Source organism: Syngnathus scovelli, chromosome 15 (genome assembly GCF_024217435.2).
Source record: "Syngnathus scovelli strain Florida chromosome 15, RoL_Ssco_1.2, whole genome shotgun sequence".
Classification (NCBI taxonomy): Eukaryota; Metazoa; Chordata; class Actinopteri; order Syngnathiformes; family Syngnathidae; genus Syngnathus; species Syngnathus scovelli.
Window position 1 is genome coordinate 7,607,750 of NC_090861.1, and position 15,454 is coordinate 7,623,203.

The 15,454-nt window shown below is 42.6% G+C and overlaps 2 protein-coding genes across 9 annotated transcripts in view; both read left to right on the forward strand.

The window, feature by feature from the left end:
• sptbn2 (spectrin, beta, non-erythrocytic 2) overlaps positions 1-7,794 on the forward strand; it is a 28,971-nt gene extending 21,177 nt beyond the window's left edge. For 2 of the 5 annotated variants that reach the window (XM_049741692.2, XM_049741694.2), the window contains 16 exons: positions 172-261; positions 392-670; positions 731-861; positions 956-1,160; positions 1,246-1,620; positions 1,694-1,938; positions 2,003-2,141; positions 2,257-2,341; positions 2,437-2,633; positions 2,733-2,860; positions 2,961-3,036; positions 3,443-3,520; positions 4,143-4,315; positions 4,403-4,576; positions 4,733-4,775; positions 4,861-7,794. In XM_049741692.2, the coding sequence (XP_049597649.1) occupies positions 172-261; positions 392-670; positions 731-861; positions 956-1,160; positions 1,246-1,620; positions 1,694-1,938; positions 2,003-2,141; positions 2,257-2,341; positions 2,437-2,633; positions 2,733-2,860; positions 2,961-3,036; positions 3,443-3,520; positions 4,143-4,315; positions 4,403-4,576; positions 4,733-4,775; positions 4,861-5,082 (2,640 nt within the window). In that variant the 3' untranslated portion in view covers positions 5,083-7,794. The remainder of the gene's footprint in view (positions 1-171; positions 262-391; positions 671-730; positions 862-955; positions 1,161-1,245; positions 1,621-1,693; positions 1,939-2,002; positions 2,142-2,256; positions 2,342-2,436; positions 2,634-2,732; positions 2,861-2,960; positions 3,037-3,442; positions 3,521-4,142; positions 4,316-4,402; positions 4,577-4,732; positions 4,776-4,860) is intronic. The other 3 variants (XM_049741695.2, XM_049741696.2, XM_049741693.2) reach the window with 2 other exon arrangements.
• Positions 7,795-8,758: 964 nt separating this feature from the next.
• Positions 8,759-15,030, forward strand: dpf2 (double PHD fingers 2). Of its 4 annotated transcripts, none has more exons than XM_049741689.2 (12): positions 8,759-8,888; positions 10,277-10,437; positions 10,565-10,672; positions 10,749-10,924; positions 11,470-11,562; positions 11,658-11,739; positions 11,933-11,974; positions 12,984-13,115; positions 13,198-13,329; positions 13,403-13,515; positions 13,602-13,683; positions 13,752-15,030. In XM_049741689.2, exons 1-12 carry the CDS (start codon positions 8,857-8,859, stop codon positions 13,832-13,834), a joined length of 1,236 nt encoding a protein of 411 aa, XP_049597646.1. In that variant the 5' UTR covers positions 8,759-8,856; the 3' UTR covers positions 13,835-15,030. The 4 variants fall into 4 exon arrangements, with proteins under 4 accessions (XP_049597646.1, XP_049597648.1, XP_049597645.1 ...); XM_049741688.2 differs by having other exon boundaries at positions 8,809-8,888; positions 10,274-10,437; XM_049741691.2 differs by lacking the exon at positions 11,933-11,974.
• The last annotated feature ends 424 nt before the right edge of the window (positions 15,031-15,454 follow it).

Sequence of the window (15,454 nt, forward strand, 5' to 3'; positions counted from 1 at the left end):
GGTGTTTCGACTGAAGATAGTTTGTGTAAAATCATTGGTGTTATTTCTGGCCTGTTAGCAGGAACGTTGCATCAGTAAACATATTTGTTCACGTTTGTTAATTTTCAAGAGTACGAAAAATAAAAAATAAATATTCTTCATTCATAATTGACCAGAATGTCATTCCTATAGTTGTGGGTGAAAGAACGGATGCCCTTGGCAACCTCCACAGAGCATGGAAAGGATCTTCCTACAGTGCAGCTACTTATCAAGAAGAACCAGGTATTGTGACGTCAACCTTTAGCCTCTGAAATAGGATGAATCATGCATTCATCTATAACTCGGGAAATTTTTTCTGACCGATCCGAACAGCAGCTACACAAACCGATCATGTCTTTTGTTTCTGATTCAGACACTGCAAAAGGAAATCCAGGGACATCAACCCCGCATTGATGACATCCATAAGCGAGGAAAGACTCAAAGCCAGGTTGACACCGAGCGACAGTCTGTTCTAGAGGAGCGCCTTGTTGAGCTGAAAGAGCTTTGGGACCAGCTGATTGGCGAGACCGACAAACGCCACGCTCGTCTGGTGGAGGCCAATCGAGCGCAGCAGTTCTACGCCGATGCGGCGGAGGCAGAGGCCTGGATGGGAGAGCAGGAATTGCACATGATGTCAGAAGAGAAGGCAAAGGTGAGACAAAATAAATCGGGCAGACTTCATTGAAAATGCATGTAACTGTTTGCCTCTCAGGATGAGCAGAGTGCTCTAGTGATGGTGAAAAAGCACCAGACTCTGGAACAAGCACTCGAAGACTATGCCCAGACCATTCACCAGTTAGCCAACAGCAGCCGGTTAATGGTTACCAGTGAACACCCAGAGAGGTTAGACAATGCATCGACTGTTGTCTCACACCTGTTTATGAGCAAAGTACACTCCAAACGACTGATTGGCATGCTTTGTGTTTCAATTTGACAGTGACAGAATCACATTACGACAAGCACAAGTTGACAAGTTGTACGCTGGGTTGAAAGACCTGGCGGAGGAGCGCCGCGGGAGGCTTCAGGAAAGACTTCGTCTGACCCAATTAAAGCGGGAGGTGGATGATTTGGAACAATGGATCGCAGAAAGGGAGATGGTTGCTGGCTCGCATGAACTAGGACAGGACTATGAGCATGTCACTGTACGTTTTATTCCACCGCCGGCGTGTCCTGATGATGGTGCTATGCTATGGAAAATGTAACTGAAATTATTTTTACTTCCCATAGATGTTGAGGGACAAGTTCCGTGAGTTTGCCCGCGACACCAGCACAATTGGCCAAGAGCGCGTGGACGGCGTAAACGGACTGGCAGACGACCTCATTGAGTCCGGTCACCCGGAGAACGCCAGCGTGGCCGAGTGGAAGGACGGCCTAAACGAGGCCTGGGCCGACCTGCTGGAGTTGATTGACACACGCACGCAGATGTTAGCAGCCTCCTATGAGCTGCACCGCTTCCATCAGGATGCCATGGAAGTTCTTGGCCGCGTTAAGGAGAAGCGAGAGGCGCTGCCGTCTGATCTTGGCCGGGATCTGAACACTGTCCAGCATCTACACAGACAGCACAATACTTTTGAAAATGACATTCAGGCCCTCAGCGGACAGGTGACCTGACCTGGTGATAAAAGGCTTTGTGAGTGGAAGACTGACTTTCTCCATTTTGTCTTTTTACCCCAAGGTGAACCAGGTGCAAGATGATGCCGCGCGGCTGCAGAAGGCCTACGCCGGAGAGAAAGCTGATGACATTAACCGGAGTGAACATGCTGTAAGCTCCGCCTGGGAAGGTCTTCTTAAGGCCGGCGAATCCCGTAGGGTGCTGCTCCTTGACACCGTGGAAAAGTTTCGCTTCTTCAACATGGTGCGAGACCTCATGCTCTGGATGGATGGGGTCAACCTGCAAATCGATGCGCATGACAGCCCCAGGTTAGTACATAATGAGTTTCTTATTATAGCTGCTCGTACCTGACTTTGTATTCTCTTGTTGCAGGGATGTCTCTTCCGCAGGCCTGGTCATTGCAAATCATCAAGACATCAAGTCAGAGATTGAGACCCGAGCAGACAGCTTCACAGCTTGTTTTGACATGGGGAACACACTCATCAACAATAACCACTACGCCACAGATGAGGTCATTTTCTCTTGCTGTGATTCAGTCTTTACAATAAACATTATGACCATGTCGTTGCTCATCACTACAATAAACATTATGACCATGTCGTTGCTCATCACATCTTCGTTTTCAGATCCGGGAAAAGCTCGCTCAGTTACAAGAAAAGAGAGACAAAATCAACAAAAAGTGGCAGGACAAGATGGATTATTTACAAATTAGTATGTGACCTCATCTTATTTTTTTTACTGCTGGCAATATTTGCTTCCATTGCACAAAAGTGAAACTAGATTTCTCTCCTTGGCTTGCCTTTCAGTGCTCGAGGTATTGCAATTTGGACGTGACGCCTACGTCGCCGAGTCTTGGTTGGCCGGGCAAGAACCTCTCGTGCGGACAGCAGACCTCGGCTCCAACGTCGATGAGGTGGAAAGTCTAATAAAGCGCCACGAGGCCTTTGAGAAACTCGCCGCTTCCTGGGAGGAGCGTTTTGTCCAGTTGGAGAAACTTACCACAGTGAGTAGACAAAATTCAAATAATATTGTGACGTAAGGTTTAACTCCTCAGTCTTGAGGGCTTCATTTTAGAAATGGTAACTGACTGGGTGTTTTTCAGTTGGAGGAGCAGGATATTCAGAGGAGGCGAGAGGAAGAGGAGAGGGCGCGACGGCCCCCCACCCCAGCGCCGGTGGAGGAAGTGGTGCAATCTGAGGCAGAAAGTCAAGTGCATGACTCAGCTGCCAGGTAAAAAGCAAAGTTTGATTTGTATCAAACATAAAGCCGCGGGTACACAGTGTCAACATTATGTTTGCTAATGAGCCTTATCACTCAATTCATCAAACAGAACCAGTCTGGACCAGACCACACTGAATCAGTCGGTGTCTGTGAACGGAGTACACAGTGACAATGACACGTCACAGGTGAGAGATTGCCTTTGGTGATTCACATTCAGTTTTGAAAAGAAATAATCGTTAAAAGCAATCAGAAATATACCCTCACATTGTGAATCAAATCATTTCTTGTCAGTAATGCCTGTTTCATTTGCATTCCAAAAAAGGCCTGGATTCTAAGTGTGTCATTCAAACATTGTATAACTGTACTGTCTGCTTTGTCTGACTTATCAGCAATGTCGCGACATTGTTATAAATGCATGGTGGCACGTACATCGTCATCATCATCTATGTTTAGATTCCACAATGACTGCTTGTCAAATGACAAGATCAAGTTTAAAGTCTACGAATGAGACTACTCAGGAAGACAGCATTGTTTTGTTAGTAAAGACACACTGGTATAATTTTTAACAATGTCCTGTTGCGTTTTTACCAGCAGTCGCTATCGCTATCATTGTCAGTGGGATCGAAATCAGAGGCTAAGCGCGTGTGTAAACCAAAGCAGCCGCAGCGTGTGAGTACCAAGACTTGGTTAGCTTTGTAGCCTCCACTCAGCTCCTGGTCAACCGCAGTGGCATCGCTCTGTCATAAGCATCGCTTTATCATTTTGTCATGGCCTCATGTTTGGCAACTGCACTCCAAGGCATGATTCACATTCATAGATCAAGTGTACATTTGCTCTTATGTATGTGCTCATACTGACCAGGAAACGAGTAAAGGTAGAGATGTATATGTGGTGCGATGTATTTATTTGATATGTAGCTTGTTCGAGTCCCTTCCCTGTATATTTCAGTTACCTTAGCTACCTCCCCCTTATTAGCATAGGGGTACTATCTATATTTTCGGGCTGTGTAATTTCTGAAGTATTTATGACAGGTGTGGCATGTAGGTTTCCAGGAAGTGTGGCTGTAGTGTAAATTGTATGTCTCAAGTGCACATTAATGTACAGTTAAACACACATGCAGTGCTGCCATAATGTGTCATTATACGGACCTGCTGAACTGACTTAATGATGATATACGTGAAGCGACTGTCATTCAAGCTTTCCATGTCAGCCTGTGAAGAGCTGCTTTGCCCCCACCAACATTCCGCTTATCCACCTCCCACTTCCGCTAATGTTCCGCTCTGAACCACAGGGCTCAGAATCGGAAAACGGACCAGGTCGAGACAGCGGCTTGGCGTCCTCGCGCCTTGACCCGTCGGCCACGTTACCGGGCCGAGGCGGAGCAGACGCTGACCCGGACACCATGGAGGGCATACTTTGTCGAAAACAAGAAATGGAGTCGCACAGTAAAAAGGCTGCTACCAGGTAACAAACATGTACATCAAAATAAACAATGCATTTTTTGGGTGTGTTCATTTACACACTTCCAATTACTTTTGTGTCATCTCACAGGTCATGGCAGAATGTATACTGCGTCCTAAGAAAAGGAAGTTTGGGTTTCTATAAAGATGGCAAGAGTGCCGCGAATGGGATTCCATACCACGGAGAGGTCCCCATCAGCCTTGGAGAGGCTGTTTGTGAGATCGCACATGACTATAAGAAGAGGAAACATGTATTCAAGCTCCGGTGAGTGGATTACCTCACTTTTGCCTTATTACTGTATTTCCGAATTAAATGGATGGACGGCGCAAAAACAACTGAGCTGCATCAAAAAAAAAAAATCGTAAATGAACCACCCTTTAGTGTCAGTGTGAACTGACCTTGAGAATGGTGTGCTTTCAGGCTAGGAGATGGAAAAGAGTTCCTATTCCAAGCAAAGGATGAGGTGATATACAATAGACTTTCTAAATATCTTGTATGTATTTGTGCTGTGAATTGATTGATTACAAGTGTCTTTTGTCCACCTCAAGAGTGAAATGAGCGCCTGGATCCGCTCTATCATCAGTTCCATTCCATCGGGCTCAGGAGACTCGCCCGGAGGTCCGCGGGTTCTCAGCCGCGCCATGACCATGCCCCCAATGTCCCCCATCTCGCCCGGCTCAGGCGATACCGGAGCCGTGGCCATGCGCAACAAAGATGGCAAAGATAAGGATCGGGAGAAAAGGTTCAGCTTCTTTGGCAAGAAAAAATAAGAACTTTTGTCCAAAAAAAATTCAGATGGAAGCAACCCACTAACTGAACGAGGCAGACGTACAAGTCCCAAACCACACATGGTCTCAGTGCAGCCCAGAGGCGCACTGTATTTCGACAGCTACAGAAAATGTACTCTTTTCTTTCCTCTGGTTTTATCTGTCGCTTTGTTTTTGATTTACAAGTATTTCCCAACCAAGTGCATCATAATCACAGAAGCCCCACGTTCAGAGATACAGCACACGGTCATCATTAATACAACCAATGTTATTTGACGAGGTCCACTAATTCAGTTCTCTTGCATTGTGTGTGCTGTTTTCCTGCCATGTGACCCCCTCCCCCCCTGAAAGCTCTTCTCTTTTAGAGAGCAATTGTCTCAGACCCTTTTTTCTGCTTTGAGCTTGATGTTATTAACCTGACCAATATTAATGCTGTTCTAATTATTATTTATCTTTTGTTATTGCTGGTTTGAAGAAAACTAATTGACTTGATTATCCATGTTGTGGAGAGAAAGTAAAACTAGTTGAGACTATTGGCTTTATCCTTGTATGTATTATAATAATTTCTTTTAGGAATGACGGTACGTGAGTTTTTTTTTAATAAAGCACGTTTAATTTTAGCAGTCTGCAGTAAGTGAACACAAATTAAATTGGGACATTTATATATTTAATAAGCAGTTTGATTTTTTTGTATTGCTAAATTTGCCCTAATTGATTATCATTGGAGTGAAATTTTCTGCTTGATTTTTTTTTTGTCTGTACAAAGCAGAGAAAATTAGTTTTTCTAGTGTGTGTGTGTGCGTGTGTGTGCACGTGTGTGTACGTGTGTGTGCGTGCGTGTGTGTGCGTGCGCATGTGGATGTGAGTTGTGATGTGGAGTTTGCACGTCAATATTACTCATTAAATAACAGCCTGATGGATCCTACTTTTTGGTATTCAAATGCAGATGAGAATAGAACACAAATACAAAATATTACTGGGATTCTTCTGGCGATTTTTTGGGTTACTACTGTTTTTGTAAACTGACATGACCAAGGAGTTGTTTTTTTTCATTCATCACTGGTATTCTGGGGCTGTTAGTAGATAATAAGCTGAAGCACATTTGGTGTGGCAGAACTGGACAGATGGCAGCACGTGTCCAGTCACAGTTGGCATGGCTGGTGTGGATTTGATGTAGGGAAGCAGAATATACACTTTGTGCTGCCAGAGTGCCGCCTTACTTGAAACGATACCCCGGACCCCTGTTCACAAACCTACCTATACCCTTCATTCAAACCCTTTCCAAAATAAGCTTTCACACGTGAGATAAGAATGTGATCTAATTCGGGTACGGACTATATATGTTGGCCGAATGTGATAAAAACATCAAGGTCCTGTTAAGTAGGGACACGTTTTAAATCCTTAAATGATATTTGTGCTTTGTGGCATGATTATACTGTAGGTTATCTTTGTGTATCACCATTAACCCATCTGTGTGGATTTATGCTGAGAACGTGATCGCTTCATTATCAGGGTGGAAGAACAATATAAGTAATTGGCATCTATAATCTCTAGAAATAAGATAGCTCAGTTAATGGAAAAAAGACATTAGGCATTCTATTAGAATCTTCCAATTACTGTACATGTCCAACGGTATTCTGTGAGGTGGTAGAGCAGTTTTCTATTAATACATATTGATAATTATTGTCACTTTCATCCAGGTGTCAATTTGCCTTTTCTCACTGCCAAAATTCAAAGAGAGATAACAATACTGAACTGGAATGTTTGGGCTATGTTACACTTGATTTGATAATCGTAATCCGTTACATGCTGATCACAATGAGACTGACAGAGGGAGATGTAAGCCTACATAATGGTTGCACTGGTTTGAACTGTAATGCTTGGCCTTATTTTGTAGTTCCAAATGATTGTGGAACCAGTACAACCATTGCTCCAATCCGAGTACAGGGTGACCAAACGTCCACTTTGGTCGACAGTCTGAGGAAGCCAAGATACGAAGGTTAATAATGCATAAACAAGTGACCATTGGCACTGTTAGTTACATTGAGCACAATGATTCAAATGTCACAGTGGATGAGTCCTTAGGTCAAAGGTCTTAACATTTGAATGTATATGAATTGGGCCAAATTGGTCATCGAAGCAAAAAAAAAAAAAAAAAATGCATAAGTGCTCTCTCTCTTCCACCCTCACATGAACACTGTACCGCATGCTTGAAGCGTGTGCAAACTCTCTTCAGAGGACAAGAACGAAAAGTTAGTAGGCTTCGAGAGCACTCGTGAAAATAAAAGTTCTGAATGAAGAACAAGAGCACTGAAAAAGGGTTATTTTTTTGTTGAAAGAGGCAGGGTAATCGCAGACTGGTTGAAACTGTAATTTTTTTTTCATCCAGTGGTTTGTCTTGCAGCATTGGATAAAACTTTCATTTTCTCTTTACTTTGGACAATGTTTTCTGTAGTTGTTAATAACACAACTATTATTAATTGCTATTATGATCATTATTGCTACTGTTGTTACTATTACTACTGCTGTTACTAATGCAACTTGTTGCAAAAAAGTGTAATTGCTGTCCATTTTCAGGTACGTGTCTGTAATAGCAGACTCTTCCACATGGTGTCAGTGTGCCGTGGAGCATTTTCATTACAATTCCAGAAATGTTTGTTGACTTCTGTATCTACAGCTACAACATTAGGAAGAATAAAATCTGGTTTAATCAAAGATGTGCTGTTTTTTGGGGAGTAAATTATGAACTTGGATATTCTTCATGAATTACTGGGGGAACGAAACAGCAAAGTTTAACAGTTTGCCCCAGACAACCTCTGCACGCTCGTACCGCAGCGGGCGCACGACTTCCACCTCGCCTGCCACCACGAAATCGCCCGAACCCAGTTCTTGGTGGAGTAAGGAGCCAAGAACCTGCGACCTGAACCGAGGCTCAAAAGCAAGCGCCAAACCCATGTCAACGCTGACATTTGAAAATTTCCACTTTCCGCTTAGAAGTATTTCATTCAGTTTAATCAAGCCCGTCTGGTAGACACATATATATAATTTTAATTTTTGATTAATTTTAGTTTATCTATCTATCTATCTATCTATCTATCTATCTATCTATCTATCTATCTATCTATCTATCTATCTATCTATCTATCTATCTATCTATCTATCTATCTATCTATCTATCTATCTATCTATCTATCTATCTATCTATCTATCTATCTATCTATCTATCTATCTATCTATATTTATTTATAGAGCACTTCTGGACATTCAAAGACGCTTTACAAAACAAAATTATTCATGCCCGTCAAGCAGCGATACCTGCGTTGCACCATATATGCAGCATTACGACTGATTTAGAAATGATACGTTAAAAAGCAAAGCATTGCATGCGCTCGCGGGCAATTACAGAGATTATGTGACTCGTATATTACGTCTATTGCGACAATCTGCGTTTCTCATTTGAATCGTCATGTATCAAATGTTTTCATTCATCTTTCAATGTCAGTGATATATTAACGGGGAAAACAATTGCTCTTCCACTAGATGTCAGACACTCCAATTAAACTGTATCTGTCCACCTTGGCTCAATCACAAACCTCAACTTTTACGTGTGGTGTCCCCGCGATAAACGGGGGTCCACTTACTCAAATGACGTCACGTATGACTAAAGCCTCTGCAATGACTAAAGATGGCCACTAGACGGTACTAAGTGCCTCCCTGCCTGTTCCGCGTGCGGGGGCGGAAGTTTCCCAGCAGCCTCTTTGGCCGCACTGAAGCAAGATGGCAGCTGTTGTCGAGAATGTTGTCAAACTGTAAGTGTTTCACTTTCCCACACATTTCTCTCGCTTTTAGTCGACAAAAGTTGCGGCCAAAGTACGACGAACATTTCATTATTAGACTGCCAGCCCCGTCGCTGGGTACCACGAACAAGATTGCAACTTGGACGCTTGAAGGTTACCAAACGCTGTTCGAGCGTCGAGTGTTCAGTTGATCTCGTCCAGTTAGCAAGCACGCATTTGACATTTTCAATGTGTCGACTCACTGTGATACAGCAATTATAATATGCTACGATATGTGTGCATTTGTGGCAGTGACCGAAATGGTTTTTATGGTTATTTTGAAGCCTGCAACGTTCTTTTGACAGCTAGCTCACGTCGTTTGGTTCCACACACGCAAGGTGTCTGTGACGCTAATTGGCTAAAGTTAGCCAAAGTTGGCGATTTGGGGGAACTGATTGAGTAAAAGTTTAAAATTGCATTAAATACTCCTCATCATGTCACCCATTCAAAGTATTATCGCACGAGTTCGGTCTGAACTGCAGTTTTTAAGGACTCGATTTTCTGCGTCGTCACTCAGTTGTGCTCGAACTTGATGTTTTACGGCAGGTGCGTTAGGGAGTTCTGATGCCATGGAAACACCAAGCTGTCCTTGAACTCGGTGTCACCTAAACTTTCCTCCAACCCGTTTAAAGTTTAAGTAATGTATTTAACAAGCACATATTGTAGTTGTATAAATGTCAACGGTAAAAATAGTCATCACTTTGCAATGGATTGATCCCCGTAAGTACGGTTCTAATTCACAAATTCGTTTTTTTTGTGGGACTATTTGCTGATTTTTTGGTGTGCTTTTTCTGGACTGCTCTTCTGAGTTGGGACTCTTTTGTCACTTGTTGAAATTGTTGCACAATAAATGTAACGGACTTGGCACTACTTAAATGTATGCCATTATGTATTGCAGTTGTGAATAAAACGTTATTTTAATCAATTATTGTTCAAAACCCCAAACGTTTCTTGAGCATGGCATAAATTTCATTCATATTTAATTCCCCCCCCCCCACATATCATTATTGACATTTTAACAAAACTGTGCTTTTGCACACTTTTCACTTGAATGTAGCCTTGGGTCTCAGTGCGAACACCAGGGGGCGCTATGTAAAAGAGTACTCGCTGTACAGGATGAATAACATTCAGTTGGGTGGCAAAACGTTTGAATATTGAGGTAAAGTCCATTTAATTTCTTTCAAAAAGTGAAACATTTTATTTGTCTCAGGTCTGATGATTTATGGCAGCAATGATCAACATAATGCACCCCCTCTAACTACCAATATGTAATCTCATGGTAAAGGGAGACACTTGGCTGCTTCGACTTCTGAAGTTGAAATTCCACAGCAGTAATGTTTTTGTTTTTTGTGTGTCAGCAGGTTGGGTGAACAATACTACAGAGATGCCATGGAGCAATGCCATAACTACAACGCTCGTCTGTGCGCGGAGAGGAGTGTGCGCATGCCCTTCCTCGACTCCCAGACCGGCGTGGCTCAGAGCAACTGCTACATTTGGATGGAGAAGAGGCACAGGGGGCCTGGTAGGAATCAGCAGTTTTCTGCCTCTCGCCACACGATATTAGAAAGGCCCTGTACTGATGATAGAAGAGTTGTAAGTGTAAAGAAGCATACAAGATGAGGTTTCATAGAAGTTGTGTTGTTCTTCAGGCAGGGCTCCGGGGCAGCTCTACACTTACCCTTCCAGGAGGTGGAGGAAGAAGAGAAGATCTCACCCCCCCGAGGACCCTCGGCTAGTTTTCCCCTCGGCCAAGTCAGGTATTTTGCAGTGGGATGCTCTTAAAGAATACTCAAATCGACTATATATATCAACCTATTGCGTTTGACTGCGCAGAGATCGATTTTGGACCGAAGAAAGACGCACTCTTGTCTGACGGGAGCAGCCTGGAGGCCTTGCTAAAGGGCGACTCTCTGGAGAAACGCACACCCGTCGATCCCCGAGCGTCTGAGGAAGATTCCAACACCAGCGACTACTCCGTCGGCCTGAACCCTGCCACACGCATCAGAAAGGTTCTTCTTCTCCACGCATACTTGTGATACTCCAAACAAAGGGTGTGCAAACTTTTGTGCTCAAGGGCTGTCGCTATATTTCAGTTCACCTTACGCGGTTGTGGGAATACATTGACACTGTGTTTAAAAAGTGGGTTAGTTTTAATGTGACTACAGACAGTTGGAGGGTTATTTTAAGGATTAAATTAGAAAATAACTGAACACAGTTTCTATAAATGGGTGTGTACATTTGTGCAACTGCATTATCTCAGTTTATTTTTAAAAAAGGTGTTTGGATTAAGGTAGAGATTATAGGTTAAAAATAGTCTAAAAACTTTGAAGAAAATTTACCATGGTCTGTTTGTGTTGACTTAATTATTACCAAAAATCATCATTAATTAACATTAATCATTAGAAATAAAATAGTTAAATATAAAATATTTCCTTTTTTTTTTAATCATTTTGGTTTCATGTACAAGTGAGTTCACCAATTATTTAGTGCGAAATGAATAAAAATAAAATCCTGTTCTGACACACCCTCACCCGCGTGTGCCCGCCCACCCCAGAAAATCCTGGAACCCGATGACTTCCTAGATGACCTGGATGATGAGGACTACGAGGAAGACACGCCCAAGAGAAGAGGCAAAGGCAAGGGGAAGGTAAAAGATTGCTTGGGACAAAACACAGTTGAACCATTTGTATAAAGGAGATGTCAGTTTTGAGATTGTGCATATATGTGTGCACGCGTGTTCAGGGTCGCGGCGTGGGCAGCAGCAGCAAGAAGAAGCTGGACTCTGCGGCGTTGGAGGAACGCGACAAGCCATACGTGTGCGACAGTGAGTGACGCCGCCCGTCCACGACTTTGTCTCCCCCTCCTCCATCTTGTCTCTGCTCCCTGTAATCCCGTCAGCTAGCCAAGCTACTGTAGGCTTCATCTACTTCTTTATGTGTCTTATGTTTCTACTGGAGGGCAGTCACATTCTTCTGAGTGTCTGTCTGTGCTTTCTTGTCTCCTCCCCTCTCTTTCAGACGCTATCAAACAAAAGCATATTTCCAAACCTTCTGAAAAAGGTACATCAGCTTCCTTCTTACGTCGATTGCATGTCATGTCCTGGTGTGCTACTTGTGCTTTGTCGTCCACACTCTTCAGTTTGACTCACATTTTTTGTGGCTCGCGACCTAATTCAGAGGGCACTGATAGTGATTTGTCATCTTCACACTATATGGACGTTGTGCTTTGTTTTTTGCTTCATTAACCTCGTAGATAGAAGCATGTGATTTTTTTTTTTTCTATGTACGTGCTTCATCCTTTGTCTTTTCACTCCCCGCTGTGCACCATTTGATCGTTTTAAGACCTGGGAAAAAAAGGTTCTGGTATGTTTCATCCTCTTGTGTGGTTAAACTTTTATATCTATTTATGAATTTAATATTCTTATTATTTTTAAGTTTTTATGTGTCTCTAGTTATTTTTTCACTTAATATTTTGAGGGAAGCAACCTTTTGATAATAGTTTTAGATAATTTTGAAATACCTTTTGAAGTGATGATGTGAAATATTATTCATCTCAAATAACATTTAACCATTTCCCCCTAAAAGTTTTTTATGAAATGTTTGTATTTACTTTTTTTTTTTAGTAATTGATCACAAAGTAATTTTGGAAGATATTTCTAGTTTCTCTTTGTCTGGTGAAATACCGCCATCTCGTGGCATGTAATTTGTATTGCTGGAAAGTGGTTGTGTTTGAGTGTACTTTACATTTACCCTAACCCTACATTTACGAGCCCTAATAACTATGTAGTCACCTTTTTAATTGACATACTGTAATTTGCACAGTACTGCCCCCTAATTGCATTTAATTGGTATTGCTTGAAAGTGGTTGTGTTTGAGTGTACTATTTACATTACCATCTTCTTGATGAAGTAATTTGTGAATATGAAGATATTTAATTGCCTGTGGTTGCTCATATTGTACTCCATGTGTAAAAAATGAAAAAGGTTGTCGGTGAAACATTGTCAAGAGCACTTTCCAGCCTATGTGGTGGTCACGCATGTCGTTGTCATTTCCGGTGTTCCGGCGTCAGTCTGCGGCAAGCGCTACAAGAACCGCCCGGGCCTGAGCTACCACTATACGCACTCGCATCTGGCCGACGAGGAGGGCGAAGAGACGGAGGAGATGGAGGCCAGCGAGCCACCGCTGCCAGAGACTCCCAAAAGTAAGCGCTCGACGCTGGTTTGGCTTGCTTGAATGTTGTAGGTGGCGCTGTTGTACTTGAGCTTGTCTCATGTCTGGATCAGCCCCAAAGAGAGGTCCGGATGGGCTGGCCTTGCCCAACAAGTACTGCGACTTCTGCTTGGGAGACTCCAAAACCAACCACAAGACGGGCCAGTCCGAAGAGCTGGTGTCCTGCTCTGACTGCGGCCGCTCAGGTTGGGAATGGCACACTAGTCCCCTCCTCCACACCCTCACTCAAATGTGCTAAAAGAAGTGTGGTGGGTTTAGGCCACCCATCCTGCCTGCAGTTCACCCCCATCATGATGGCCGCCGTCAAGACGTATCGCTGGCAGTGCATCGAATGCAAGTGCTGTAACATGTGCGGCACCTCCGAGAATGACGTGAGTTCACCCGCCTTTAATGACGGATGGATGACAAAAGATTTAAAAATGCTTTTGATAGATTCGGTTTCTATTTTATCTTCAAGGACCAACTACTCTTCTGCGACGACTGTGATCGAGGTTACCACATGTACTGTCTCAAGCCGCCCATGGCGGAACCCCCAGAGGGTACGTGTACAGGGTTCTTATGTGTTCACCACTTGCCACTGACTACAAGTCTGTGTGTGTGCCATCAGGGAGCTGGAGTTGTCACCTGTGTGTGGACCTCCTGAAAGACAAAGCGTCCATCTACCAGAAGCAGGACGCCCCGCCTTCGTGATGGCCGCTCCTTCTGCACACACTTCTGCCGGCCTACTGCACTGATGTCGCGCGAGTGTGTCCAGAGGGAGGCTGTGATTGGTCCAAAGGGAAGTACGCGCTACCACGCTGGCCTCATGTCTTCACACGTGACTCTTACGCTCTCCCATTTTTCGTTCCGCGAGACCTTCAAGTGGAACTTCACTCAAATCTAGTAGCATGCCGTGCGAACCCTAGCTTTTTGACAATTTCTATATTTCTAAAGTTGATTTCAGTACACTCGGAGTACAATTTGAATTTGTTTAGATTTCAGCGCACACACAGGCTAAAAATAGATTACATGACAAGCTTACTCAAATGGCCCCAAAGACTTTGAGACTGCAGGGAGGGGGTCACATCTCAAGTGAAACATTGCTCAAGAGCAAATATGCTACTCTTGAATATTTTTTTTAATGAACCTCAACTGCTAAGGATATTTATTAGCAAATATGATGATATACGCTAAAGTAGGGCTGCACAATATATCGAAAAAATAATAACATGCAATAAATTGTACGCTTTTATCTGAATTTGACCACTCAGATGCAAACTTAAGAGTTAGGGCTAGGGTTAGGGTTACAATTCTTCAGCTAAGAATACATTATTGAGATTGCTTCTTTTGCTGCTTGGAAAAAATAGTTCTTTCAATAGATGATAAAAATGTAATTTCCTTAGGTACAGTGCTGTTTTAGGCCACCGCAAGCTTTGTCCTCGTGAGCCTTTTTAAGTTCTTAATATGACATGCAAAGCCTTGCCTTTTTAAAAAAAAAATATATATAAAATTTTCAATGTGAGTTAATAATTTCCCAATATTCTGCAACTCTACACCACAGTCCTTGTGGCGAGCAATTGCAAATGTTTTCAAAGGCAGCGACTATTGCTTTCATATCGTTAGTTGGGTCATGGCTCAGGTAGTAGAGCGGGTCATTCAGAGGCTTGGCATTTGAACCAAGTCACATGTTGTGTTCTAAAATTTTAGTTAAATTGGCTTGGGCAACCCCATTAGGTGATTTGGCATGGAATAACCCGTAATGATCACTTTTAATTGATTTATTAATTTTCTGAATAGTGTTATGCTCATGTCTATTGCCTACCTCTGTCATTTCCAACATGTCTTTAGAGCCTTTTGTACACATTAAAAAAAAAATCCTCCCACCAAAGTAAAGTGGTCTTTCTTGCTGTGTTGTCGCAGTTTATGCCCTTTTTTATGTTTTACTATTTTGCAGTGCCACTTGTATTTTTCTAGTCTTCATCTGTTGCTATATAGCAGTTGGATGAGACCGTTGGATGAGATGGTAAAATCACTGTATGCATCTTCTCTTAGGCTGACTGATGGAATATTCCTATTATACTTTTGTTACTGTAATTTACAAGTTTGTTTTAAAGAAAGCCCTATAAATGGTCATTTTTTTATGAAAACAAAAAGCCTTACTATACGTGGTCATTTTTTTTATGAAAAGAAAAAGCCTTTGGTATTTTTCTCTTTATTAAAACAACAAGCCTTACTATCATTTTTTTTAATTTAAAAACTTACCCCAAAAAAATTAAAGCCTTACTATAATTGTAGTAGTAGTCTTAGTTTTGTGCTTGCAGTACTTGTAAT